Source organism: Eptatretus burgeri, chromosome 15 (assembly GCF_056783735.1).
Source record: "Eptatretus burgeri isolate ZD-2024b chromosome 15, Ebu_testis_v1, whole genome shotgun sequence".
Lineage (NCBI taxonomy): Eukaryota > Metazoa > Chordata > Myxini > Myxiniformes > Myxinidae > Eptatretus > Eptatretus burgeri.
Window position 1 is genome coordinate 65,178,812 of NC_140975.1, and position 27,500 is coordinate 65,206,311.

At 49.3% G+C, this 27,500-nt stretch overlaps 1 protein-coding gene and 1 long non-coding RNA gene across 2 annotated transcripts in view; one reads left to right on the forward strand and one right to left on the reverse strand.

Annotated features, from left to right (window-relative positions):
* The window catches only part of LOC147012356 (uncharacterized), a 63,508-nt gene that overhangs the window by 12,772 nt on the left and 23,236 nt on the right, over positions 1–27,500 (forward strand). The gene's annotated exons all lie outside the window — the stretch shown is intronic.
* Positions 18,485–19,396, reverse strand: LOC147012357 (uncharacterized). Its single transcript, XM_085857933.1, has one exon. The coding sequence runs from the start codon at positions 19,394–19,396 to the stop codon at positions 18,485–18,487; it is 912 nt and encodes a 303-aa protein (XP_085714059.1).

The window sequence follows — 27,500 nt, forward strand, 5'->3', positions numbered from 1 at the left end:
GCATTGTGTTTCTTTTGTTGCAATTGCTTTTGGTGCATAATTGTTGTAATTGTATATATGTGCTTTCCGTTTTCCGCGGAATAAATGAGCCTCATGTTGAACTGTTTTTCCCGTTTCGCTTCGTCTTTTCTTTAATTGAATCTCCATCTTACTTCACGTAAAGGGTTGGTAGTGGGCTAAATACGCCCGATAATTAATCGGAACCGTCGAGGTTGACGATAACACCGCTCGGTTATCCCCATAGTATGGAACGGGTCGCTTAAGTGGCCCGTGTCCGGGGTCGACCTGCGGCGAGGTGCGATCGCCCGGTCTACCCTCCGTGTTGGTACTTAGGTAGGTCGAATTTGGCGAACAACCCTATCCCACGCGGCGGGCCGATTGGCACGATCGTGGTGAGGCTGAAAGGCCCACCCCTGACTCGTTCCCGGCGTTAGTCCGAGAGGGTCACGACGGAATTGTCCGTCCGGTTGGCGACGTGCCGCGATTCGAGTTACGTGGCCGCTCGCACGCCGGCGGGCGCGAATTCGCAACAATATATATGTCTATATATATATATATATATATATATATATATATATATATATATATATATATATGTATATGTATATGTATATGTATATGTATATATATATATATATGTATATATATATGTATATATATATATATATATATATATATATATGTATGTATATATGTATGTGTATATATGTATGTATATATATATATATATATGTATATATATATATATGTATATATATATATATATATATATATATATATATATATATATATATATATATATATATATATATATTGTTGTGGTTACCAAATTCGCAAACCACCATTCAGGTCCCTTAGGTGAGATATCTCGGTAAGTATATGTGTAGTTAGGCCCAAACCCGTTGTCTAGAGGGAATAAATGTCATTCATGCGTGCTGCGACTCTTCAGGATAGCCGTTTTTCTTTTACTATCTTTATTTTGGACCAACCGCCATGATTACCACCGCCAACCGCGTCTCAACAGTCATCACAACATCAACCACCCACCGCGGCGCCGCTTCACCACAACAGCCACGACCTTTACCGTCACACCTCGCAACCGTCGCATCGCCACCGTTCTTGCGCCGCTTGTGGGTACCGGTATTGGACTCGTGCAGGGCGCGCGCCGAACAGCGTGTACAAAACCACGGACTTTCCGCTCCAAAAACGGATCAAAAACGACTCACGCCCACTTTTGTTCCGTCCAATCGGTGAGCAAGGGGCGATTTGGCCCCGCCTCCAGGGCGTTGGAGGGCGGTCGCTATATGCAAATTCATGGATCAAAATGCACTCACGCCCACTTTTTCTCGGGCCAATGGGGAGCGAGGTGAAAGGTCGAAGGCAGGGGGTCAAAGGCGAAGCCACGGGGCTTATATAAGCGGCTGCGTTCGTCAGAAAAGTGTCGTCGTGTGCGTTGGTGTCGTGTGTGCGTTGGAAGGAGTTCGCAGGAGGAAGAGTTCGGAGTTGGAGTCGGAGCGAAGAGGACGGAGCTGTGGAGAGGCGGCGGCGGCGAAGGCAGCCGAGGGGGTGCTCGCGTCGGTGCCGGGAGCTGCACACCAGGGAGGCCGACGGCGCGACCTGGTCGAGGTGGAGACGCTCGTCGCGGGACCCGAGACAGAGTAAAAATCCTCCTTTCCCCGACCATCAGCAACCCCCTCCTGTTCCCCCCCCCCGCGCTGAGATAGTGCGACCAAGGGGGCCCCTTCCCACCCCCTACCCGACACTGTCCGCGAGGCCCGACCCGGTCTCGGCCCCAGGCCCGCCTCATCCTTGAGGGTGTTCTTTTTCTTGGTTTTGGGTATGTGTTGTCGGCGCCGTCTGTGAAGTAGAATTGTATAAGTGTTGCCGTGTGCTCGGTAGTCGGATAGCTCTGCATTGTGTCTTCGCTTTTACATTTGCTTTTTGTGTAAAATTGCATTGTGTTTCTTCTTCTTTTCTATGTGCTTTTGGTGGAATTGTATATGTGTGCTTTCCGTTCATCGCGAATAAATGTGCTTTATATTGAACTGTTTTCCCGCTTCGCTTCGTCATTTCTTTCATTGAATCCCCATCTTGCTTCACGTAAAGGGTTGGTCCTGGGCTAAGACGCCCGATAATTAATCGAACCGTCGAGGCCGACGAATAACACCGCTCGGTTATCCCGATAGTACGGAACGGGTCGCTTAAGTGGCCCGTGTCCGAAGTCGACCTGCGGCAAGGTGCGATCGCCCGGTCTACCCTCCGTGTGGGTACTTAGGTAGGTCGAATTTGGCGAGCAACCCTATCCCACGCGGGGGCCGATTGGCTCGATCGCGGTGAGACCGAAAGGTCCACCCGTGACTGGTTCCCGGCGTTAGTCCGAGAGGGTCACGACTGGATTGTCCGTCCGGTGGGCGACGTGCCGCGATTCGAGTTACGTGGCCGTTCGCACGCCGGCGGGCGCGAATCCGCGACACTGGTGTCAGGTCGTGCGATACAAATCCATCGCCCTCCTCGCGGCACTGGTATCGGAGAACAGGAAAACGGGCTCTCCTGTCTCCAGCTAAATTCACGGGAATCGGTCCCGTGATTCACGGGAATCGGGTGAGAGAAGCGACCCCCGATTCCCTCCAAATTACGAGCGAGCGAAATTAACCCTTCACGAGAAGCAAGATGGCGTCTCAAGGCGAGCGGGAGCCGGGGGTATGAGAAATGGATGTAGAATGTGTAGGATCCATGGCCCAGGATGGAATGCCCGTGCAGGAACATGAACTCGTCCAACTGAACCCAGAGCCCGAAATAGGTGCGGCAGCGGCCGCGGTGTATGACACCTCCCCTCCCCCTCACCACCAGAACCCTTCCCCGATCCCTGCCGAAACGACTCACCCAAGCGCACCCGACATGGCCCAGCTATTCGCCATGATGGCGGCAATGACAAACGAAGTGAAAAACGAAATAAAAGGAATGAACGAAAAGATGGATACAAATACAAATGAAGTGAAAACGACGATGGATGCGAATACACAGCAAACGAACAAGCAAATAAACGGAATGGAAGCAAACATGAAGGAGGAAATGAAAGAGCTGCGGGGTGAGACGCAGAACATGGGCCGATGCCTGCAGGCGGGCATGAAGGCCGTGACCAGGGAGCTGGGAATGGCGACTCCACGTGTGGGAGCAAACGAGCTGGAAGGGGGTGCAACGGCTGACAGGCCCGCGGTGGAGGCGGGTAAAAAAATAATTCGGGGGGCGTGTTGGGCGAGGGTCGTGACAGAAGAATCGACGGTGACCAAAAGGGAAAAATTAAATGGGGAGACCAAAACGTGTGAGACGAGACACGAGGTGACGACAACAGAAACTTATAAATGTACAGAGACACGGGAGATAGGAACGATAGAGGAAAGACTGCACGATGAAGACGGGGTAAGTGACGCACACACACACACGGAGGTAGTGGAGGATAATGGGGGTGAGCTCGCGGAGCGTGTAGGGACCCAATGCGAGCACCTGGATGGCCTCCTCCAGGAACGAGGGGAGGGAGTATGCCCCCTTGAGGCGAGTCACGACCAGGTGAGTTCGGTCGTGCTTTGCGAGGTTGAGGGGACGAGTGCTGCGAACGGGTGCACGGAGAGCTTGGGGGGTGTAGAGGCCCTGGAGACCCTTATGGGGACACGAATCCCCAGTGTGGTTGTCCCTGTGTGTGTGGTGCAAGGTGTGAGTGCGTCCCCGTGTGTGGAAGCGACCCCGTGTGTGAGTGGTGTGGTGGCGATTGTGCCGGTGTACGTGCTTCCCAGCACGCCGTGTGTGGATGAGGCACCGTGTGTGAGTGTCGCCGTGTGTGTGAGTGAGGCACCGCGGGTGAGTGCCCCCGCGTGTGTGAGTGAGGGACCGTGTGTGGATGAAACGGCCAGTGTGAGTGAAGCACCGCGGGTGAGTGCCCCCGCGTGTGTGAGTGAGGCACGAGTGAGTGGAAGACCGCGAGTGCGTGGAGCCACGTGTGCGAAAGGGGTAATGGCATGCGTGGGTGAACGGCCGAGTGCAAGGGAGACCGTGTGTGTGAGAGAGCGGTATGTAAGGGAGATGTCGGTGGGCATGCGGGAGCACGCAGCCGCGTCTCCCGGGGTGAATGTGATGGAATGGAGTGTGAGCGTCGTAACACGCGGGAGTGCGTGTGTGGAATGGAGACGGAGATGACGACAGAGGAAAGAAAGCCGAGTAGCGGCTGTAGCTATTTCGGGAACCGTGCCGGGTTCACCCAGCAGTGAGCACGAGGTCCGTGCTGTGCAACGCACGAGGCCGCCACGTGCTCGCTTGCGAGAGTGAAGTCCCGGTCCGGAAACGCACGCGGTGGATTTGCCGATCCCGCGGACGGACAAAGTTTAGGCAGGATTACGGATTTGGACCGGACGGGTTCTCCACGCGATCGTGTGTGTTAAGCTCCAACGGGCAAAGCACATGTGTTCGCGTGGGGAACCCCTCGAGACGTGGGGCTTGTTTTTTTATGCGCACGGTGACGTCATGGCTGCACGTGGGGTTGGAATCCGGCAGGAGGGGTATCCCTGCCGGATGGTACCGTCCAAGGAGGGACGAGGTACACGTGCAGCTGCATGACGTCACGGGCAGGTGCAAAGTGCGCGAGCTCTGAGTTGCCGCGCTGGTGCTGCGCATGTAAAGAAGAAAAAAAAAAAAAAAAAAAAAGCAAGCCTCACTTTCGGGTGCACAGGATTCCTGGGCAAGGGGTGGAAGACCCCCTTACCTGGGCACAGGATGGAAACTAGTTCGGGGGAAGGGTTAGCTTAGCTAGACCGACTTCATGGGGCAGGGGTAAGTCCTCATGGAGTCCGTGGAATGGATTAGGTAGAGGGATTTAGTGAGCTTTAGGTTGGGAAATAAAATGGGATTATTTGGAGACAGAGACAGACTATGAATGTGTAGAGGGGACGTAGCTTAGCTACGTAGTGTTAAAAGGAACGTGCTGTAGTTTAAGGGACGACGTGGGAGCACGAGTTAGTTTGGGGAAGTAGTTAGAAGGATGGCAGAGTTCAGTGGTGTGTGTGTTGAAGAGTTGGTGAGTGAAGTGGAAGCATGTGCTTGGTGAGTGAGTGAGGCCAGCGGGTCTGTGTGTATGGAGCGAATGGGGAATGCATGGTGCGATGAGTGATTGGGGGGAGGAGTGACTCCCGCCCAAGGGACCCCGGGGTCAGAGTAAAGTGAGTTAGCTGGGTTAGTCAAATTGAAAAATGGAGGTCGTTTTGCTGTTGGTGGGAATGTAGGCTCGAAACCCATTTGGAGGGGTGCAGGAGCCCTGTTGACGGGCTTGGGAGCGTGGCTGCGAAAGGTGAGTATCGCTGAGTGGGTACCCCGGGCACCAGGCCAGTCTGCCGTGGTAGGCCATGGGCCCATGGGGGGCCGGGATAGAGTAGTGGGCACGGGTGCGCCTGCTTGGTGTGGGGGCCCGGGGCGCCATTAGCCGTGTGGGCAGTGTTGTGGGCATGGGTGACCCTCGGAAAGGGGCCCGGGAAGCCAGCCTGCCACGTGTGCGTTTCAGGAGAGGTGCCATGGGGGGCACTCCCTGGTGTTAGGGAGCTGGTAGGCTCGGAGGCAGTGTAGTGCCCGGGGGTGCCATAGCGGGAGATTCGGCAGAGGGTCGTGCCTGCCAAAGGGGGCCACGTGTCCCAGCCAGGAGACCGTGTGAGGGCACGGAGAGAAAATTGGGGGGCGAGGCCCGAAATTGTGAGGACACCAACACAGGCGACGGGAATCTGGGTTGTTAGAACCAATAGTTTAAGCGAGAGGCGCTTGTTGAAAGCCCCGGGGTAGTTTAACAGTTAAATGGTTAGGGTAGATTAGGAGATGTACCCCTCTGCACCATCCATCCCCTCGCTGTCGTTGTGGGCCGCTGGACCCACTTGGTGTTAAGATCGCCGAACTCTGGGGAGGCCATTCTGAGGCTTCGTTGGGCCTCGACACAGGACCCTAGCTCTCCCTTATTCCCCTCCGGGAAGGGAACGTCGGGGTTGGGAGTAGGCTAGGTGACAGAATAGGTTAGCTGAACAAAGACGATAAAGGGGGTTAGGGGACGATTTATAGTGGGGAAGTAAAATAAAAAAATAAGTTGGGGCTAAATTGGGGTTTGACAAATTAAGGGAGTGGGTATGTACAGTGACAGGCAAAGGCGATAGGTTGGGAGGGAGACAGGTAGGTAAGTCCGAGCCCACCTTCCAAGTGGCCAGCACCACCGCACTCCCTCCACCAACCTCCACGGAACGGCAAAGGCTGGCCAACTTTATCTGCAGCTGCTGTGCTGCAAGGCCTGTGCCGGCTGGATCGTCTGCAGCTGCTGTGCTGCAAGGCCTGTGCCGGCTGGATCGTCTGCAGCTGCTGTGCTGCAAGGCCTGTGCCGGCCCACTTCATCTGCCGGCTGGCTGTTTTTCTTCAAGGCCTGTGCCGGCCAGTTCATCTGCCGGCTGTGTTTGCCTGCAGCGGCTTTCTTCTGCGGGCTGTGTTTGCCTGCTGCCTTTGCCATGCCATGCCCACTGCCCAGGTTCACCAGCCCCGTTCAATTTTTGCTTTGCCCCCCCCCCCCTGTTCATTTCCACGTGCGCCAGGATCCGCAAGGCAACAGCTTGCAAGCTGCGAGAACTGCCCTGTTGGCAGCTACAACACGGGCCTGCAGTGGCGGCCCGTGCACCGTGTTTGTGTCCATCCATCCATCCATTGTGTTCATTGCGTGTGCCACTTGAGCTGGCACGGAGACTACGTTTGTGCAGTCCATGCACCGTTGTGGTGCACTGCGTTCAGTTCAAAAGGGAAGGCCTTGGACTGCGTGTGAGCAGCCAGCCACGTTCCCTGTCACCTGCATTGTTTGAGCCAGAGACTGCATGCGAGCAGCCTGGCTCCCTGCTAACTGCTTTCTTTTTGCAGAGTTCAGTGATCCTGGGCCATGGTTTAGTGTAAAATTTGTAAGTTAAGGTTAAGATGTACTGTAAATATGAGTGCGCCCCCGGCATGTCTGTCCTAGCGCCGGCAATTTTATTTAAGTCGTCCGTGTGAGGGAGTTTGTTTAGGTAGTTACGCAGCCCTCAGGTTATTTATTTTGGGGACACGAATACCATGAATGTCGCACTCAGGGATCCGTAGGTAAAATGTACTAGGGGAAAACTACACATGATGGCACACGAGAATTTGACGACTCGGGACGAGTCTGTAAAAAGGGGAGGGGGTAGTGTTGTGGTTACCAAATTCGCAAACCACCATTCAGGTCCCTTAGGTGAGATATCTCGGTAAGTATATGTGTAGTTAGGCCCAAACCCGTTGTCTAGAGGGAATAAATGTCATTCATGCGTGCTGCGACTCTTCAGGATAGCCGTTTTTCTTTTACTATCTTTATTTTGGACCAACCGCCATGATTACCACCGCCAACCGCGTCTCAACAGTCATCACAACATGAACCACCCACCGCGGCGCCGCTTCACCACAACAGCCTCGACCTTTACCGTCACACCTCGCAACCGTCGCATCGCCACCGTTCTTGCGCCGCTTGTGGGTACCGGTATTGGACTCGTGCAGGGCGCGTGCCGAACAGCGTGTACAAAACCACGGACTTTCCGCTCCAAAAACGGATCAAAAACGACTCACGCCCACTTTTGTTCCATCCAATCGGTGAGCAAGGGGCGATTTGGCCCCGCCTCCAGGGCGTTGGAGGGCGGTCGCTATATGCAAATTCATGGATCAAAATGCACTCACGCCAACTTTTTCTCGGGCCAATGGGGAGCGAGGTGAAAGGTCGAAGGCAGGGGGTCAAAGGCGAAGCCACGGGGCTTATATAAGCGGCTGCGTTCGTCAGAAAAGTGTCGTCGTGTGCGTTGGAGTCGTGTGTGCGTTGGAAGGAGTTCGCAGGAGGAAGAGTTCGGAGTTGGAGTCGGAGCGAAGAGGACGAAGCTGTGGAGAGGCGGCGGCGGCGAAGGCAGAAGAGGGGGTGCTCGCGTCGGTGCCGGGAGCTGCACACCAGGGAGGCTGACGGCGCGACCTGGTCGAGGTGGAGACGCTCGTCACGGGACCCGAGACAGAGTAAAAATCCTCCTTTCCCCGAGCATCAGCAACCCCCTCCTGTTTCCCCCCGCGCTGAGATAGTGCGACCAAGGGGGCCCCCTTCCCACCCCCTACCAGACACTGTCCGCGAGGCCCGCGGAGTTGAGGCACCACCGCCGCTCCGCGTCTCATCATCAGACGGGTAGGCCCGACCCGGTCTCGGCCCCAGGCCCGCCTCATCCTTGAGGGTGTTCTTTTTCTTGGTTTTGGGTATGTGTTGTCGGCGCCGTCTGTGAAGTAGAATTGTATAAGTGTTGCCGTGTGCTCGGTAGTCGGATAGCTCTGCATTGTGTCTTCGCTTTTACATTTGCTTTTTGTGTAAAATTGCATTGTGTTTCTTCTTCTTTTCTATGTGCTTTTGGTGGAATTGTATATGTGTGCTTTCCGTTCATCGCGAATAAATGTGCTTTATATTGAACTGTTTTCCCGCTTCGCTTCGTCATTTCTTTCATTGAATCCCCATCTTGCTTCACGTAAAGGGTTGGTCCTGGGCTAAGACGCCCGATAATTAATCGAACCGTCGAGGCCGACGAATAACACTGCTCGGTTATCCCGATAGTACGGAACGGGTCGCTTAAGTGGCCCGTGTCCGAAGTCGACCTGCGGCGAGGTGCGATCGCCCGGTCTACCCTCCGTGTGGGTACTTTGGTAGGTCGAATTTGGCGAGCAACCCTATCCCACGCGGGGGCCGATTGGCTCGATCGCGGTGAGACCGAAAGGTCCACCCGTGACTGGTTCCCGGCGTTAGTCCGAGAGGGTCACGACTGGATTGTCCGTCCGGTGGGTGACGTGCCGCGATTCGAGTTACGTGGCCGTTCGCACGCCGGCGGGCGCGAATCCGCGACAATATATATATATATATATATATATATATATATATATATATATATATATATATATATATATATATATATATATATATATATATATATATATATATATATATATATATATATATATGAAGCCTGGTGTTGGCGCAGTGGTTAGGGCAGCGGCTTGGGATCCAAAAGGTCCTGAGTTCAAGCCCCGTTGGGCCACTGAATTAATACACCAGGGGGTTGACTCAGCCTGTCATCCTTCCGAGGTCGGCGAAATGAGTACCAGTGACTGGGCCGGTGTATACCCCGGTTAAAATAGGTGTACCATATCCCTGTGTTTCGTAAGAGGCGACCAGGGTTGCGTCAGGAAGGGCATCCGGCGTAAAACATGTGCCAAATCTCTATGCGGATCATGCGGATGATCCGCTGTGGCGACCCTTAAAGGGAGCAGCCGAAAGAAGAAGAAGAAGAAGAAGAAGAAGAAGAAGAAGATATATATATATATATATATAGATATATATATATATATATATATATATATATATATATATATATATATATATATATATATATATATATATGTTTATACAGTAGACTAGGCGTAAGTCGTCACCATCGGGACCGAGAAAAAAGTGACGACTTAGAAATGTGACGACTTGCGCGTATGCGAACATTCATGATGACTGTGGGGTGAAGGATGAAGTCGCGCGTGGCCTAGACACGTACGTGTGAGAGCCGGCTATTGTACCAAAAGGAAAACACAATCCTCGGGGCATAGGTGGGGGTTCATTGGTGAGTTGGAAAGTGATCAAGGAAAGATGGAATTCATGAATCAGTTTATCAAAAGTAAAGACAATGAACAACTGTAAGACAACAACTTCGCCTGCTTATCATCATGATGGGATTGACCAACGAACCCCAGAGACTTTTCTGGCAGCATCTGCCAGAAAAGCTCAGTCTCATAGGAATTGTACACGTCCCGAGGCTGATACCTTTCCAAGATGTCTTTAAATTTGCCATCCTTCCAGTCGTGCACCACTGCCGAATCCACGCTGCCTGATTCGCCGCACCTCTTGACCTTGCCGATTCCCCACCTCACTTTGAATCTGTCTATCCAGTGCATCGGCACGGTCTCGGCATCATCATGCCCGAGGTCCGCAGCGAATTTACGTGCCTTCAGCAGCAACATTTCACCGTCCAACCGAATATTTGGCTGAGCCGACATTTGCCGAAACCAGATGATGAGCGCGTCATCGACATCTTCAAAGGACACACATTTCACGCATTTCACACTTACCACCGGCCTCGTGATCTTCTCCACTTGTCCAAATATCTTGCCCTTATTCTTCAAGATATCGTTTGATGTCCAACTTCTCAGCTATGGCTGTTTTCTTCATCAGTGGGTTTGCCTCGCAAAACTGGATAATGTCGTATTTTTCATGGTAGGTTTTAGTTGTAAGCTTACGCTTAGTCGCCATTGTCCTGCCTGCAGTGCAATCATCGTGTGTACGCAGTTATAAATAGCCTATCACTGGCGGTGTAAACCAATGAGCGAGCATCACGATTCCATGAAATCGGGCTTCTCACGAGGCAGCAGTTCCGTGTGACGAGTTAGGAGTGGTAATTTACTTGAGTTTCCATTACGTGGGAATGGACAAAATCTGACAACTTAGACGAAGTGACGACTTAGAGATGACGACTTACAGAGGGATGACCCTTTATTCATAGGGACTTAACATGAGATAAATTTGGGACTTTTTGACGCTGCCGACTTAGTCGAAGTGACGAGTTACACGCTGCCGACTTACGCCTAGTCTACTGTATATATATATATATATATATATATATATATATATATATATATATATATATATATATATATATATATATATATATATATATATATATATATATATATGTATATATGTATATGTATATATATGTATATATATATATATATATATGTATATATATATATATATATATATATATATATATATATATGTATATTGATATATATATATATATATATATATATATATATATATATATATATATATATATATATATATATATATATATATATATATATATATATATATATATTGTTACGAATTCTGGCCCGCCTGGCTTGCGATCGGCCGCGTACCTCTAATGGCAGCCGCGTTGCCCACCGGACGGACAATTCAGTCGTGACCCTCCTGGAACTACCGCCAGGAGCCAGTCACGGGTGGGGGTTTAACCTCACCACAACCCAGTCCGCATTCTACCTGCGCGAAATAGGGTGAATCGCCGAATGTCGATATACCTAAATACCCACGCGGGTAACCTACGAGGGCTTGCACCACGCCGCAGGTCGGCTTAGGACACAAACCGCTTAATCGGTTCGTTCCGTGCTTCAGGGATAACCGAGCGGTGTTATCGCCGACCTCGACACCTCAGTGATTCTTCTTTACTCGGGTGTTCAAAACCCACGACTCATTCCACGATGCAAGATGGCACTTTCAATGTGGTGAAAGGAGGACACGACGAACGGGATACGTTGCACACAAGGACATTTATTTACAACAACACGTATACAGTCAAGGCAGTCATGCAATATACAGCAAGAAATGAAAGACGTTGCGACCGACTATAGCATTAAATGTACAGGCACTTAAACAGGTCTACTTCATGGAATGGTGCCACAAACATACATACAAAAGCCCAAAGAAAAGAAAACCTCCCTTCTGCGGCCGGTGAACCCTCTCTGGCACTCTCCTCTTCTGCACGCGCAGGTCCACCACAGATCGCCTGCGGCGCCTCCTGTCCGCGTCTCCGAGGCGTCGCCCGAACTCGTTACCGGCCCGTGCCTTCACCGACAGGTCGCTCAACGCCAAGATGAGAGGGAGGGAGAGAGAGCTCGACCTCGACCACCAAGAGAGAGAGAGAGAGAGAGAGAGAGAGAGAGAGAGAGAGAGAGAGAGAGAGAGAGAGAGAGAGAGAGAGAGAGAGAGAGAGAGAGAGAGAGAGAGAGAGAGAGAGAGAGAGATAGATCCAGCACGACCCCGACAGAGAGGATGACGTCGACGACCCAGACAAAAAAGGACTTGAAGTCATCCACCAAGAGAGAGCGACCCCCGCGTGCGGTCCGCCTTATATAGCGCGGGGCTCCGCCCTTCGCTTCTCCCCGTTTTCGGCTCCGCCTCCCTTCGAGAAGGTTCCCGAAAAGGGGTGTTCCCTCACCCCGACCACCTCAGGCTGTGCATCCACCAATCGACAACCTGTTAAAATATTGAGAGACATGAGGGCAACTTCCCACTATCGGAAAAGATGATGACGAGTGCTAGTGTATTGTTACAAGGTGTTGGTGGCTTTGTTAATGCACTTCTTCAGGTGGTTCACCTAAAGTCTGTGTTGGTGTCAGGACCAGTTATTGTAGGCTTACGGTCTACTCTTCCTGTTGAAGGAGTTTATTTTATTATCGGAAATGACTTAGAGTCTCAGTTAACCCGCAGTTAGTTGAAAAGCCTCGTGCTGCGTGTAACACAAAGCAGCTTGAGCAGGAGATTCCTGATATTTTTCCGTCATGTATAGTGACTCGCTCTAAGTTTTCGAAGTGCTCTGAGTAGAGGAAAGTGGCCAAAAATTTGGACTCAGAACCCATGTACACTTTGGAGGATGGTTTTACAGGCCAAGTCAATGATCACTGACGTTGGGGAAGCTAGTTGTCGTCATATTCTTTGACCAGAAGAGAAATCCAGTAGCCAATCAGAAAAGTCTGGAAAGACATTAGAACAGATGGGTCTCACAAGACAGAGACTTCTAGAAGAGCAATGAAAGATGCTGAGCTCAGAATTCTAGCTAATGGACTCCTCACGGAGGAGGATGATTACCAAAGCCGACTTCATCAGGCACAATAGTCTATTGTGTCTGATGAAGCCGGCTGTGAAGCCGGTGAAACATTGCCTGAGACCGGGTCTGCTCTTGCCTTTTTGCTCAAATTAGCGGAGTCGATCTCGTTTTTTTACTTTTGTTTGTAAGTGCCTTCTTCTTCTTAAAATAAAAAGAAAAATATATAATAATAAATGTGTGTGTGTATATATATATATATATATATATATATATATATATATATATATATATATATATATATATATATATATATATATATATATATATATATATATATATATATATATATATAGTTACGGATTTCAGAATCCGATTTGATGAATGCATCCACACATCCAGGTCCTCAGACAGTTATTTCCTTAAATGCATGTCCAGATTACCCCCATCCCCATGTGTAATGGGATTTTAAATGTGATGCGTTGAGATGGGTAAAGAATAGATCCCCTCTCTTATGGGAAGCTTTTTTCTTTACAACAGACACATTTATGCACATATTTCTTTCGCGAGTGCTGATGCCTGCCTTTTTTTTCTTCAGCAACGTTTACACATATTTCTTTAACGAGCGCCGACGCCCGCCCTTTTTTTTGAGCGCCCCGGGTTGTCATGGTAACAGTGTGCAAGTGGGGCGGGGTGAGCTTGGGGGGGCTCTGCGCCCGCCGAGATGGGCCGCATATATAAAAAGAATTGGAGGTCCGTTCTGAAGAGAAAGAAGGCAGGAAGGAAGCGCGAGCGAACAAGAAGCGAGAGCGAACAAGAAGCGGGCAAGTGAGCCAGAGAGGGAGCGCGCAAGCGGAGAAGCATGCGAGCGCGTAAGCAGAGAAGCGAGCAAGAAGCGGGCAAGCGAGCCAGAGAGGGAGCGCGCAAGCGGAGAAGCATGCGAGCACGTAAGCAGAGAAGAGAGCAAGAAGCGAGCCAGAGAGGAAGCGCTCGAGCGAGAAGCGAACAAGAAGTGGGCAAGCGAGCCAGAAGGGTGTGAGCAGCGCTGACAACGAGTGAGGAACGGGTCGATCGCCAACGAGTGAGGCACGGGTCTGTCACAACGAGTGAAGCGCGGGTCAGTCACCATTGGACCGTGTGTGGGTCACTGGATGTCACCAGTTTCGTGAAGTGTGAGGAGCTGCTCATGTCGCAGCAACAGGGTCTAAACCCATGACAGACGATCTCGGTGCCCCCCAGACATCGACTGGCATTCAAGGCTGATGGCGAGTGGGTGCACGGCAAGGCTGGGTGCTGGCGACAGACGGGACACGCACGCACACATTTCAGCACGTTTTCACTTCATAGATGACTTCTCTCTGGCGAGCAAGACGACTCTTCTCCCCCACCTGAATGATCTGCTGGGTACCCTTGTCTGTGTTTAGTTGTAAGTCAGTCAACCCCAATAAGCATCTGCTCTCTGTATTTTTCCTGTCATTTTAATTGATTTTGCCTGATTTACTCTTCATTTCGATTGCTTTGGAATTTATTCATTTATTTACCTTAGGAAATAAAAAGTTCTTTTTATTTCTTTATTTTCTTATTAATAAATTATTTATTGCCTTCCAACCTGTCCGTGTTTGTCCTTTCCCTCCATTGTTCGAGCATTGTCCGAACCTAGTATAGATTCATTGAGAGGTAATTACCACAGATTTGACCAAAAATAGTTGGCATGCACCAGCGGTTAAAACGCTCGGCCGCCCTAATTAAGATCTAATCAAGATAAGATTGGTGCTTTGCCAAGGGCGTGCTCCCCGTTCAGGTAACCACGCGACCTCTAGTTAAACGCCATCATTAGACGGTGGACACTGGAACTCGTGGTTAACTAGGTTAACTGCGTTCATGGTTCTAAAACAACCCACCGTACCACAATGTTAATTGTGGGGAGTGGCCCCAGGTCCGGCTCTACCGAGGACAACCGGGGATTAATCCCCCTGAGTGACAAGCTGGTGTCTCGGTACCAGTGGCCACAACAATATGTATGTATATATATATATATATATATATATATATATATATATATATATATATATATATATGTATCTATGTATGTATGTATGTATATATATATATATATATATATGTATCTATGTATGTATGTATGTATATATATATATATATATATATGTATGTATGTATGAATGTATATATATATATATATATATGTATGTATGTATGAATGTATATGTATATATATATAAGTATGTATGTATGTATGTGTATATATATATATATATATATGTATGTATGTATGTATGTATGTATGTATGTATATATATATATATATATATATGTATATATATATATATATATATATATGTATGTATATATATATATATATATATATATATATATATATATATATATATATATATATATACTGAACAAAAACATAAACGCACCAAGCGATTGTTACTATTTTACCTCAAACTCATTAATACTGAATCTTCATAACAATTTGGTTATATAATCCATGACAATTGAGCATTAAATTTCAAAGAGTTCCTTGAGAATTCTGGTGACAGTCTTTGCGCTACAACAGCCGACACAACCGAGGTGTCACTGTCAGAGTTCACACAGTCAGTAGCGGGTGTTGGCCTCCTTCAAGCGGTTACGCACCGTCTGGGCTGAAATGCGTCTGTTATGCAGCCCGACAGTCTCATCGGCAGTCCTCGTGGCCGGTCGGAGTCGATCCCGGAGATGTTGCAGCCTCATGTGACGATCCTGACCGGCGGTGGTCACACGTGGTCGCCGGGCATGTGGGCGGTTCACGGTGCTTCCAGTCTCTCTGAGGCGCGTTCTCAGACGGCTAATGGTGGAGTGGTGGACATCGAAGTGTGCTGCAACGGCCCGTACTGACGTCCCAGCATTCAGCATGCCAATGGCACGCTCCCTCAAGATTTGTGACATCTGTGGCATGTTGACATTTGGCACCAGTCCACATTTTGGGGAGGCCTTTTATAGGGCAAGCTATAGGGAGTGTTTGTGTCCTGGTCACGCTCACTGACCATCACTCTGTCAAGCCCCATGGTGCTCATGGGGAGGATTACTCAACGTGTGAGTCCACACACTCAGAGTGGTCAATTTCAATGGGAACATCTGTCTTGAGCAAAACAAAGGAACCATTGCTCAAACATATCATCGGTTTGACCATTTTCCCATAATGGCAATCTTGACTTAGATATTAAGGTTGGTGCGTTTATATTTTTGTTCAGTATATATATATATATATATATATATATATATATATATATATATATATATATATATATATATATATATATATATATATATATATATATATATATATACATATATATCTTCTTCTTCTTTGGGCTGCTCCCCTTAGGGGTCGCCACAGCGGATCATCCGTATGATCCGCATAGTGATTTGGCACATGTTTTACGTATAAAAAGAAAAAAAAGTATATAAAAAAAAGTATAAAAAGAAAAAAAAGACAAAAAAAAAAGAAAAAATATATATATACATATACGTATAAAAAGACAAGCAAGACAGATTGGAAATAATAACAAACATTTATTTATTACAAACACAAAAGCAAGCAAACATTTAAAAGCAAGAAAGCAAAAAGGGCACATCAGAGCAGAAATAACCATAGCACTTATTCTTATTATTCAATCTTACTTAATACACAAAATACTTGGTCACCATTCACTCAGGGGAGAAGAATAAAACAAGAAGAACTTTAAAATAAAACTAAAGTATGGATATCCCTTACTTCACACAGCACAAATATCCAAGAGAATCTTGGAAAATGGATGGGGAAGATGGGCAGTGGCAGTGTGGCATGATGGTATATGCAGCCACGTCCCCAAGGTGCCCAGACCCAGTGGGTGAGTCCTCTCCAGCATTCCAGATATGCGAGCTAGACATGCGACTCGCCCTCCTCTGTCTCAGCTTCTTCCTACTCAGGCCCCCATCAATGACGTGTTGCCGTTCACCCTCCTCGTCCATTGTGGCTGGCAGGATCCAGAAGGCAGGACAATGCTCGTGGAAGGAGTGTTCTTTTTGCACAGAAGCGAGACACCAACTGCTCATGAAACATTCCTTTCTTCACCCTCACGTGCTTTTTGTTCCTTCTCTCACGAGCCTTCTCTCTCCTTCAGCCTTCTGCGTCTCTGCACTTTCTGCTCAACAGCCCTTTCCTTCCTCTCATGAGATTTTTTTTCGACCCGGCTAATGCGAGCCTGTCCCATACGCTTCTCCCTTCTGCTTCTCTCAGCCTTCTGCTCTCTGAGCCATCTACTCAGGAGCTCTTTTCATCCCTAATCACGTGAGCTTTCCCCGTCTGCATCCGCCTTTCTGCTTCTCTCTTCTTCTTCACACCTCCGTTTCTTCCCTCCTCCCATGAGTCTTCTCTCTCTCTCTCTCTCTCTCTCTCTCTCTCTCTCTCTCTCTCTCTCTCTCTCTCTCTCTCTCTCTCTCTCTCTCTCTCTCTCTCTCTCTCTCTCTCTCTCTCCTCCCTCCCTCTCATTTATCTCAATGGTCTGTTTGGAAATTTGAAATTGCACTTGCATTGTCACCAATTCTCCAACCACAAGTAAATGACTGAACCAATTGAGAAATTGTTGAAAGGACAATCAGAAAGTTTCTATTTTACTTGCAGAGACAGTTTAAAGAAGAAATGGAGCAACTGTTTTCAAATTAAGGGACACTTAAAAACAATATTAAGATAGGCATGTATCTCATTCCTTGAACTTCTGAACTCCCCTCATACCTTTATATCTGAAAAGCATCAAAGATGGAACCAGATGTCCTTGATGTACAACTCATTCCAGAGTCACAAGTTGCATCACCAATAAGCACAAGAACCACTTCATCCTGGAAACCACACCAATCACAATTTCACTTCAACTTACCCATCATCCTTACACTGATATGTATACAGTACAATGCTCTTTCATCCGAACCGGAAGGAAATCCAGGAATTCCACTGAGTGTCCGCAACCATTCTTCAGAACAATGGTGGTTTCAAGAGAAGATCCACAACCACTTTTCAGATCAACTTCGGGAAGCGAAATTAATACTGCCGATACGAAGTGCAACTAACAACCCTGAAATGAATACAGAAAATAAATCCAAACATTCTGAATTATTTTATACTCAACTTGTACCCTCCTTAAAGTGAGGGAGGGGATCAGAGGAACCTCACTGGGTTCAGAATATCAAACCTGCAACATTATTTCATCATCATAGTGAAGAAAAAGATGAGCCTGGTGTGGCTTCGTGGTGAAGGCGGTGGCTTGGGATCCACGGGGTCCAGAGTTTGAGCCCCGCTGGCTGCTGAGTTAACATCAGAGGGGTTGACTCAGCCCGTCATCCTTCTGAAGGTCGGCAAAATGAGCACCAGTATCCTGGTCCCCTGTATTCCAGTAGACGACTGAATAAATCCCTGCGTGTCGAAGGTGATTAAAGGGTTGGCGTCAGGAAGGGCATCTGGCCGTAAAAACATAGCCACAAGAAAGGGTACCATGATTGGAGCCCGCAAAAAGCTGACCCCTGCTCAGGAATAAAGGCTTTCAAATGGTGTGATGATGAGTGAAGAAAAAGATAGTGTATTAAAATAGTTCTTCATCAAGATCAAATTAAGCTTCTTTCGCAACCTCACAACTTATGACTTATCTTGGCTTGAACATTAAGGTTATCTCAGGAATGGGATAAAACTTTTATTGAGCATAGAAATAAGTTTAAATATCAATAATCAGCAGCTTTTTCTGCAAATTTTCACTCGTTGATGAGTTCGCTGAGGGATAATGAAGCTTGTTGGGGTTTGAAATGGGAATCAAGAACTGACTCGTGCCGTGGTTGGTGTGCAAGACGAGTCGTTTGAGTTGTGTTTGTTTATCAAACACTCCGTTAGGGAGAGACTGGAGCTGGTTGGTACTCAGAGACAGATATGTGAGTTGTGTTAATTTATCAAACACTCCACTAGGAAGAGACTGGAGTTTGTTTTCGTGCAGCCACAGTTCCTTGAGTTCAGTGAGTTTATCAAACACTCCGTTAGGGAGAGACTGCAGCTGGTTGGTACTCAGAGACAGATATGTGAGTTGTGTTAGTTTATCAAACACTCCACTAGGAAGAGACTGGAGTTTGTTTTCATACAGCCGCAGTTCCTTGAGTTCAGTGAGTTTATCAAACACTCCACTAGGGAGAGACTGGAGCTGGTTGGTACTCAGAGACAGATATGTGAGTTGTGTTAGTTTATCAAACACTCCACTAGGAAGAGACTGGAGTTTGTTTTCTTGCAGCCACAGTTCCTTGAGTTCAGTGAGTTTATCAAACACTCCGTTAGGGAGAGACTGCAGCTGGTTTTCGTACAGCCGCAGTTCCTTGAGTTCAGTGAGTTTATCAAACACTCCACTAGGAAGAGACTGCAGCTGGTTATTGTACAGATCCAGCCGTGTTAGTTTCGTTAGTTTATCAAATATTCCAATGGGGAGGAACTTCAGCTGATTCTGGTCCAGTTCAAGCCTTGTGAGTTGTGTAAGTTTATCAAAAAAGCCACTCGGAATGGACTTAATCTTGTTTCCATACAGACGCAGCACCGTATGTTCAGTGAGTATATTAATCACACCATGAGGGAGTCTATCGTCCTTCATTCACCCTCCAACCTCAAATACATCTCTCGACATTCCTCTTCATTGCCCTTATTACCACATTTTGTTTATGTGGACCCTCTGCACCCTGTTATTCTGTTTTGTCATGATCCCTGATACCAGGTATAAAGAAACAAAACCTTTTGTTGATAAATAAATAATTTTAATGGGGAATCCAAAAGCAATTATTTCTTCTTGAAAACAATTGAAAAATCATTAATTATGGTCTAATTTGAAGGGACATTTTGTTGTGCAAATCACAAGTGCCGCAAAAAGCCCTAAAGTGTCGAATTTTGATTTTCACCAATGACGTCACACTCAGAACCCACCTTGACCAAATGGCGCCTTGCATCGAGAAACTTTATTTGGAGCTTGGATTCCGGTGTCGATTCCACCCATCATTAGCAACTCTGTAGGTTCTCAGTTTGTTGAAACTGATCAGTGGGATTTTGAAAAACGATTGGAGACAAAATTAGTGATGGAAATGCTTTCAGGGGAATTATGGGGCCGTATCGTTTTGAGCCTTATGCGAGTGATTCAGACGAAGATTGTGACAATGAAGGTGTTACTGAACGTGAAAGTGCCGGGCACATGTTCACTCCTGATTGGTACGTTTTGTTTTTCCCTTCAGTTGACGGTATATAAGGGATTTTGTATTAATTGATCAGTTGTATTACTCCAGCAGATATATCCGTCATCGCCTGACAGCCAACACTGCCTCCAAAATGGGCGACAAATGCTTTGGCCCCCGTCGCAGGCTGACCAGGTGTCCTGTACTCTATGTTACGGGATCTTCAGTTTCATATTGTTACGGACGCTGGTTTGGGGATCACCATGAGGGGGACTTCTCTTACTCTTTCTGAACTCTGGCCCTGTTGGCTGCCATACCACAGATAAATCTGTGACCCATCAGGTTGTCAACCAAACTATAGACATCAATGAACACTGCCAAACCTGGCAGGATCCTCGCTTTAAAACATGTTACCTTTTCAGGTGGTTCGGCGATGTCATTTGAGGCCTGTACCCATCTATTTATTATGTATGTTTGAGTGGAACCATGAGTATGCACTGGCTAACTGCAGAGCCAATCAATGGGGCAGAACTTCTCATCCATATAGTCTTACGTGCTAAATTGAGCCAATAGGGAAAAGGACAAAAGCAAGCAGGTTGGAAGCGTTAAACAATTCAGTAAGTAAATTTATTCATTCAGCCCAATAAAGCAATAATTATTCAATCAACGAGAACATCTATTTACAATGGCAATCATGTGCATGCTTTTACAAAGCTTATTCAGAAATTACAGTAAAAAGACAATTAAAAGACAAGAGAAAAGTGATTTATCTCAGCACTTAAGGAGACCACTTGTACAGTCTTATCTATAGTGAAACATAGGACATGGCTCCATCAACGATCCGGGATGGTAGACGAGAGGAGGAGAAGATTGGAGTGAGAACAGAATGTTGGATAGACACCTGGCTTCCCAGCAAAAGGCAATGTTTCCCTATGTTGGGCCTAAAGTGAAGGAGCAGGAAGGGTGCGGGTGAAGCGGGATGGGGGAGTGTCGATGCGGTGTCAGAATGCGGTGTGAAGTGGCCAGAACTGCCGGACTCAACAGTTCTCGTGCGACTGTCTGCCTTCGGATTCTCGCGCTGGACCGCTCATTGAGCAGTGACTCATGCAAGCAATTCACAGCTCGTTCAGGGCAGAGTCTCTGGTACAACACATTTAATGATATATATATATATATATATATATATATATATATATATATATATATATATATATATATATGTGTATATGTGTATATGTGTATATATATATATATATATATATATATATATATATATATATATATATATATATATATATATATATGTATATATATATATATATATATATATATATATGTGTATATATATATATATATATATATATATATATATATATATATATATATTGTTATGGTATTCGCGCCCGCCGGCGTGCGAACGGCCACGTAACTCGAATCGCGGCACGTCGCCCACCGGAAGGACAATCCAGTCGTGACCCTCTCGGACTAACGCCGGGAACCAGTCACGGGTGGACCTTTCGGTCTCACCGCGATCGAGCCAATCAGCCCCCGCGTGGGATAGGGTTGCTCGCCAAATTCGACCTACCTAAGTACCCACGCGGAGGGTAGACCGGGCGATCGCACCTCGCCGCAGGTCGACTTCGGACACGGGCCACTTTAGCGACCCGTTCCGTACTATCAGAATAACCGAGCGGTGTTATCGTCGACCTCGACGGTTCGATTAATTATCGGGCGTACTCAGCCCACTACCAACCCTTTACGTGAAGCAAGATGAGGGTTCAATGGGGGAAAAGACGAAGCGAAGCGGGAGAACAGTTCAACAATAAAGCACATTTATTCGCGGCACACGGGAAGCACACAAATACAATTCCACCAAATGCACACAAAAAAAGAAAACACAATTCCATTTACACAAAAAGCAAACATAAAAGTGAAAACACAGTGCAGAGCTAATACCGACTACCGAGCACACGGCAACACTTATACAATTCTACTTCACAGACGGCGCCGACAACACATACCCAAAACCAAGGAAAAGAAATACCCTCAAGAATGAGGCAGGCCTGAGGCCGAGACCGGGTCGGGCCTACCCGTCTGGTGATGAGACGCGGAGCGGCGATGGCCCCGCAACCCGCGGGCCTCGTGGACGGTGCCTGGCAGGGGGTGGGAACGGGGCCCCCTTGGTCGCACTATCTCAGCGCGGGGGAAACAGGAGGGGGTTGCTGATGCTCGGGGTATAGAGGATCTTTATTATCCCTGGTGTGCGTCTCCACCTCGGCCAGGTCGCGCTGCCGGCCTCCCTCGGGCGTGCAGCTCCTGGCACCGACGCGAGCACCCCCTCCCTCGTCCGACTCTCTTCAGCTTCTCCAGCCACTGCAGGCTTCGGGCTCCAGACTTCCACACTCGTCCCCTCCGTTCCGACTCCTTCTCGTTCTCGTTCTCCTTTTTCGACTCTCGTCCTGCTGACTCCTTCGTTCCGACTCCTCGTTCTCGTTTGCGACTCTCTTCTGACTGACGAACACCGTCCTTTTATCCCCCCGTAACTTCGCCTTTGACCCCCTCCCTTTGACCTTTCACCTCGCTCCCCATTGGCCCGAGAAAAAGTGGGCGTGAAGGCTTTTTGATCCACAAATTTGCATATATCGATCGCCCTGGGGGCGGGGCCAATTCGCCCCTCGCTCACCAATTGGACGGCAAAAGTGGGCGTGTGTCGTTTTTGATCCGTTTTGAAGCACAAAATCCGTGATTTTGTACACGCTGTTCGACGCGCGTTCTGCATGAGTCCAACACCGGTACCCACAGCGGGGCAAGAACGGTGGCGATGCTACGGTGGCGAGGTGTGACGGGAAGGTCGTGGCGGTTGTGGTTGTAATTGTGATGGTAATCCTGGCGGTTGGTCCAAAATAAAGATAGTAAAAGAAAAACGGCTATCCTGAAGAGTCGCAGCACGTATAAATGACATGTATTCCCACTAGACAACGGGTTTGGGCCTAACTACACATGCACTTACCGAGATACCTCACCTAAGGGACCTGAATGGTGGTTTGCGAATCTGGTAACCACAACACTACCCCCTTCCCTTTTTACAGACTCGTCCCGAGTCGTCAAATTTTCGTGTGCCATCATGTGTAGTTTTCCCCTAGTACATTTTACCTACGGATCCCTGAGTGCGACATTCATGGTATTCGTGTCCCCAAAATAAATAACCTGAGGGCTGCGTAACTATCTAAACAAACTCACTCACACGGACGACTTAAATAAAATTGCCGGCGCTAAGACAAACATGCCGGGGGTGCACTCATATTTACAGTACATCTTACCTTAACTTACAAATTTTACACTAAACCATGGCCCAGGATCATTGAACTCTGCAAAAAGAAAGCAGTTAGCAGGGAGCCAGGCTGCCCGCATGCAGTCTCTGGCTCAAACAATGCAGGTGACAGGGAACGTGGCTGGCTGCTCACACGCAGTCCAAGGCCTTCCCTTTTGAACTGAACTCAGTGAACCACAACGGTGCTTGGGCTGCACAACGCAGTCTCCGTGCCAGCTCAAGTGGCACACGCAATGAGCACAACGAATGGATGCATGAACGGTTTGAACTGAATGCAGTGAACCACAACGGTGCATGGGCTGCACAAACGCAGTCTCCGTGCCAGCTCAAGTGGCACACGCAATGAACACAACGAATGGATGCATGAATGGATGGACGCAAACACGGTGCACGGGCCGCCACTGCAGGCCCGTGTTGTAGCTGCCAACAGGGCAGTTCTCGCAGCTTGCAAACTGTTGCCTTGATCCTGGCGCACATGGAAATGAACAGGGGGGGGCAAAGCAAAATTGAACGGGGCTGGTGAACATGGGCAGTGGGCATGGCATGGCAAAGGTGAGCAGGCAAACTCAGCCCGCAGAAGAAGGCCGCTGCAGGCAAACACAGCCGGCAGATGAACTGGCCGGCACAGGCCTTGAAGTACCACAGCTGCAGATGATCCGGCCGGCACAGGCCTTGCAGCACACAGCCAGCAGATGAAGCTGGCCAGCTTTTGCCGTCAGTGGAAGTTGATGGAGGGAGTGCGGTGGTGCTGGCCACTTGGAAGGCGGGCTCGGACCTACCTACCTGTCTCCCTCCCAACCTATCGCCTTTGCCTGTCACTGTACATACCCACTCCCTTAATTTGTCAAACCCCAATTTAGCCCCAACTTATTTTTTTGTTGTTTTTTTTTTTTTTTCTTACTTCCCCACTATAAATCGTCCCCTAACCCCCTTTATCGTCCTTGTTCGGCTAACCTATTCTGTCACCTAGCCTACTCCCAACCCCTACGTTCCCTTCCCGGAGGGGAATAAGGGAGAGCTAACGTCCTGTGTCGAGGCCCAACGAAGCCTCAGAATGGCCTCCCCAGAGTTCGGCGATCTTAACACCAAGTGGGTCCAGCGGCCCACAACGACAGCGAGGGGATGGATGGTGCGGAGGGGTACATCTCCTAATCTACCCTAACCATTTACTCTTAAACTACCCCGGGGCTTTCAACAAGCGCCTCTCGCTTAAACTATTGGTTCTAACAACCCAGATTCCCGTCGCCTGTGTTGGTGTCCTTACAATTTCGGGCCTCGCCCCCCAATTTTCTCTCCGTGCCCTCACACGGTCTCCTGGCTGGGACACGTGGCTCCCTTTGGCAGGCACGACCCTCTGCCGAATCTCCCGCTATGGCACCCCCGGGCACTACACTGCCTCCGAGCCTACCAGCTCCCTAACACCGGGGAGTGCCCCCATGGCACCTCCCCTGAAACGCACACGTGGCAGGCCGGCCTCCCGGGCCCCTTTCCGAGGGTCACCCGTGCCCACAACACTGCCCACGCGGCTAATGGCGCCCCGGGCCCCCGCACCAAGCAGGCGCACCCGTGCCCACTACTCTATCCCGGCCCCCCATGGGCCCTTGGCCTACCGCGGCCGACTAGCCTGGTGCCCGGGGTACCCACTCAGCGATACTCACCTTTCGCAGCCACGCTCCCAAGCCCGTCAACAGGGCTCCTGCACCCCTCCAAATGGGTTTCGAGCCTACTTTCCCACCAACAACAAAACGACCTCCATTTTTCAATTTGACTAACCCAGCTAACTCACTCTACACTGACCCCGGGGTCCCTTGGGCGGGAGTCACTCCTCCCCCCAATCACTCATCGCACCATGCAGTCCCCATTCGCTCCACTCACACAGACCCGCTGGCCTCACTCACTCAACATGTACACGTACTCACCTCACAACCCACCAACAACTCTTCAACACACTCACCGCTGAACTCTGCCATCCTCCTAACTACCTCCCCTAACTAACTCGTGCTCCCACGTCGTCCCTTAAACTACAGCACGTTCCTTTTAACCTACGTAGCTAAGCTACGTCCCCTCTACACATTCACAAGTCTGTCCATGTTCTCAAATGTCCCAAATAACTTTTATTTCCCAACCTAAAGCTCACTAAATCCCTCTACCTAATCCATTCCACGGACTCCATGAGGACTTACCCCTGCCCCATGAAGTCGGTCTAACTAAGCTAACCCTTCCCCCTAACTAGTTTCCATCCTGTGCCCAGGTAAGGGGGTCTTTCACCCCTTGCCCAGGAATCCTTTGCACCCGAAAGTGAGGCTTGGCTTTCTTTTTTTTTTTTTTTCCCATGCGCAGCACCTGCGCGGCAACTCAGAGCTCGCGCACTTTGCACCTGCCCGTGACGTCATGCAGCTGCACGTGTTCCTCGTCCCTCCTTGGACGGGACCATCCGGCAGAGATACCCCTCCTGCCGGATTCCAACCACACGTGCAGCCATGACGTCACCGTGCGCAAAAAAAAAAAAACACAAGCCCCACGTCTCGAGGGGTTTCCCACGCGAACACATGTGCTTTGCCCGTTGGAGCTTAACACACACGATCGCGTGGAGAACCCGTCCGGTCCAAATCCATTTACCTGCCTAAACTTTGTCCGTCCGCGGGATCGGCAAATCCACCGCGTGCGTTTCCGGACCGGGACTTCACTCTCGCAAGCGAGCACGTGGTGGTCTCGTGCGTTGCACAGCACGAACCGCGTGCTCACTGCTGGGTGAACCCGGCACGGTCCTCGAAACAACCACAGCCGCTACTCGGCTTTCGTTTCTCCCATGTCGCCGTCGTCGTCGCCATTCAACCCACGCACACCTGCGTGTTACGACGCACACAGTCCACTCCATCACATTCACACCGGGAGACGCGGCTGCGTGCTCCCGCATGCCAACCGACATCTCCCTCTCATACCGCTCTCTCACACACACGGTCTCCCTTGCACACAGCGACCTTGCACACGGCCGTTCACTCACGCGTGCCTCACTACTCACACAAACCATACTACTCACACACGCGGGGGCACTCAACCGCTGTGCCTCATCCACACACCGTTCCTCACTCATACACGCGGGGGCACTCAACCGCGGTGCCTCACTCACACACCGTGCCTCACTCACACACGCGAGGGCCCTCAACCGCTGTGCCTCATCCACACACCGTGCCTCACTCATACACGCGGGGGCACTCACCCGCGGTACCTCACTCATACACACGGCGACACTCACACACGCGGTCTCTTCCACACACGGTGCCTCACCCACACACGCGGGGGCACTAACCCGCGGTGCCTCACTCACACTCCGTGCCTCATCCACACACGGCGTGCTGGGAAGCACGTACTCCGGCACCATCGCCACCACACCACTCACACACGGGGTCGCTTCCACACACGGTGCCGCACTCACACCTTGCACCACACACACAGGGACAACCACACTGGGGATTTGTGTCCCCACAAGGGTCTCCGGGGCCTCTATACCCCCCAAGCTCTCCGTGCACCCGTCCACAGCACTCGTCCCCTCAACCTCGCAAAGCACGACCGAACTCACCTGGTCGTGACTCGCCTCAAGGGGGCATACTCCCTCCCCTCGTTCCTGGAGGAGGCCATCCAGGTGCTCGCACTGGGTCTCTACACGCTCCGCGAGCTCACCCCCATTGTCCTCCACTACCTCTGTGTGTGTGTGTGCGTCACTTACCCCGTCTTCATCGTGTTGTCTCTCCTCTATGGTTCCCTTCCCGGCTACCGTCACTGCCAACTCTTCACCCTTTACCTCCCTTGTCTCCACTATTATTATTTCCTTTGTCACGGCCTTCATGCCCGCCTGCAGGCTTCGGCCCATGTTCTGCGTCTCACCCCGCAGCTTTTTCATTTCCTCCTTCATGTTTGTTTCCATTCCGTTCATTTTTGTATCCATCTTTTCGTTTATTTGTTGTGTATTCGCGTCCATCGTCGTTTTCACTTCATTTGTATTTGTATCCATCTTTTCGTTCATTTGTTCGTTCATGCCTTTCATTTCGTTTTTCATATTCGCATCCATCTTCGTTTTTACTTCGTCCATTTGCTTGTTCATGTTCGCAATCATCTTCGCTGTCGTTTCCGCATACATTTTTGCCAGCATGGTGATTAGCTGGGTCATGTCGGGTGCGCTTGAGTGAGCCGTTTCGGCAGGGGTC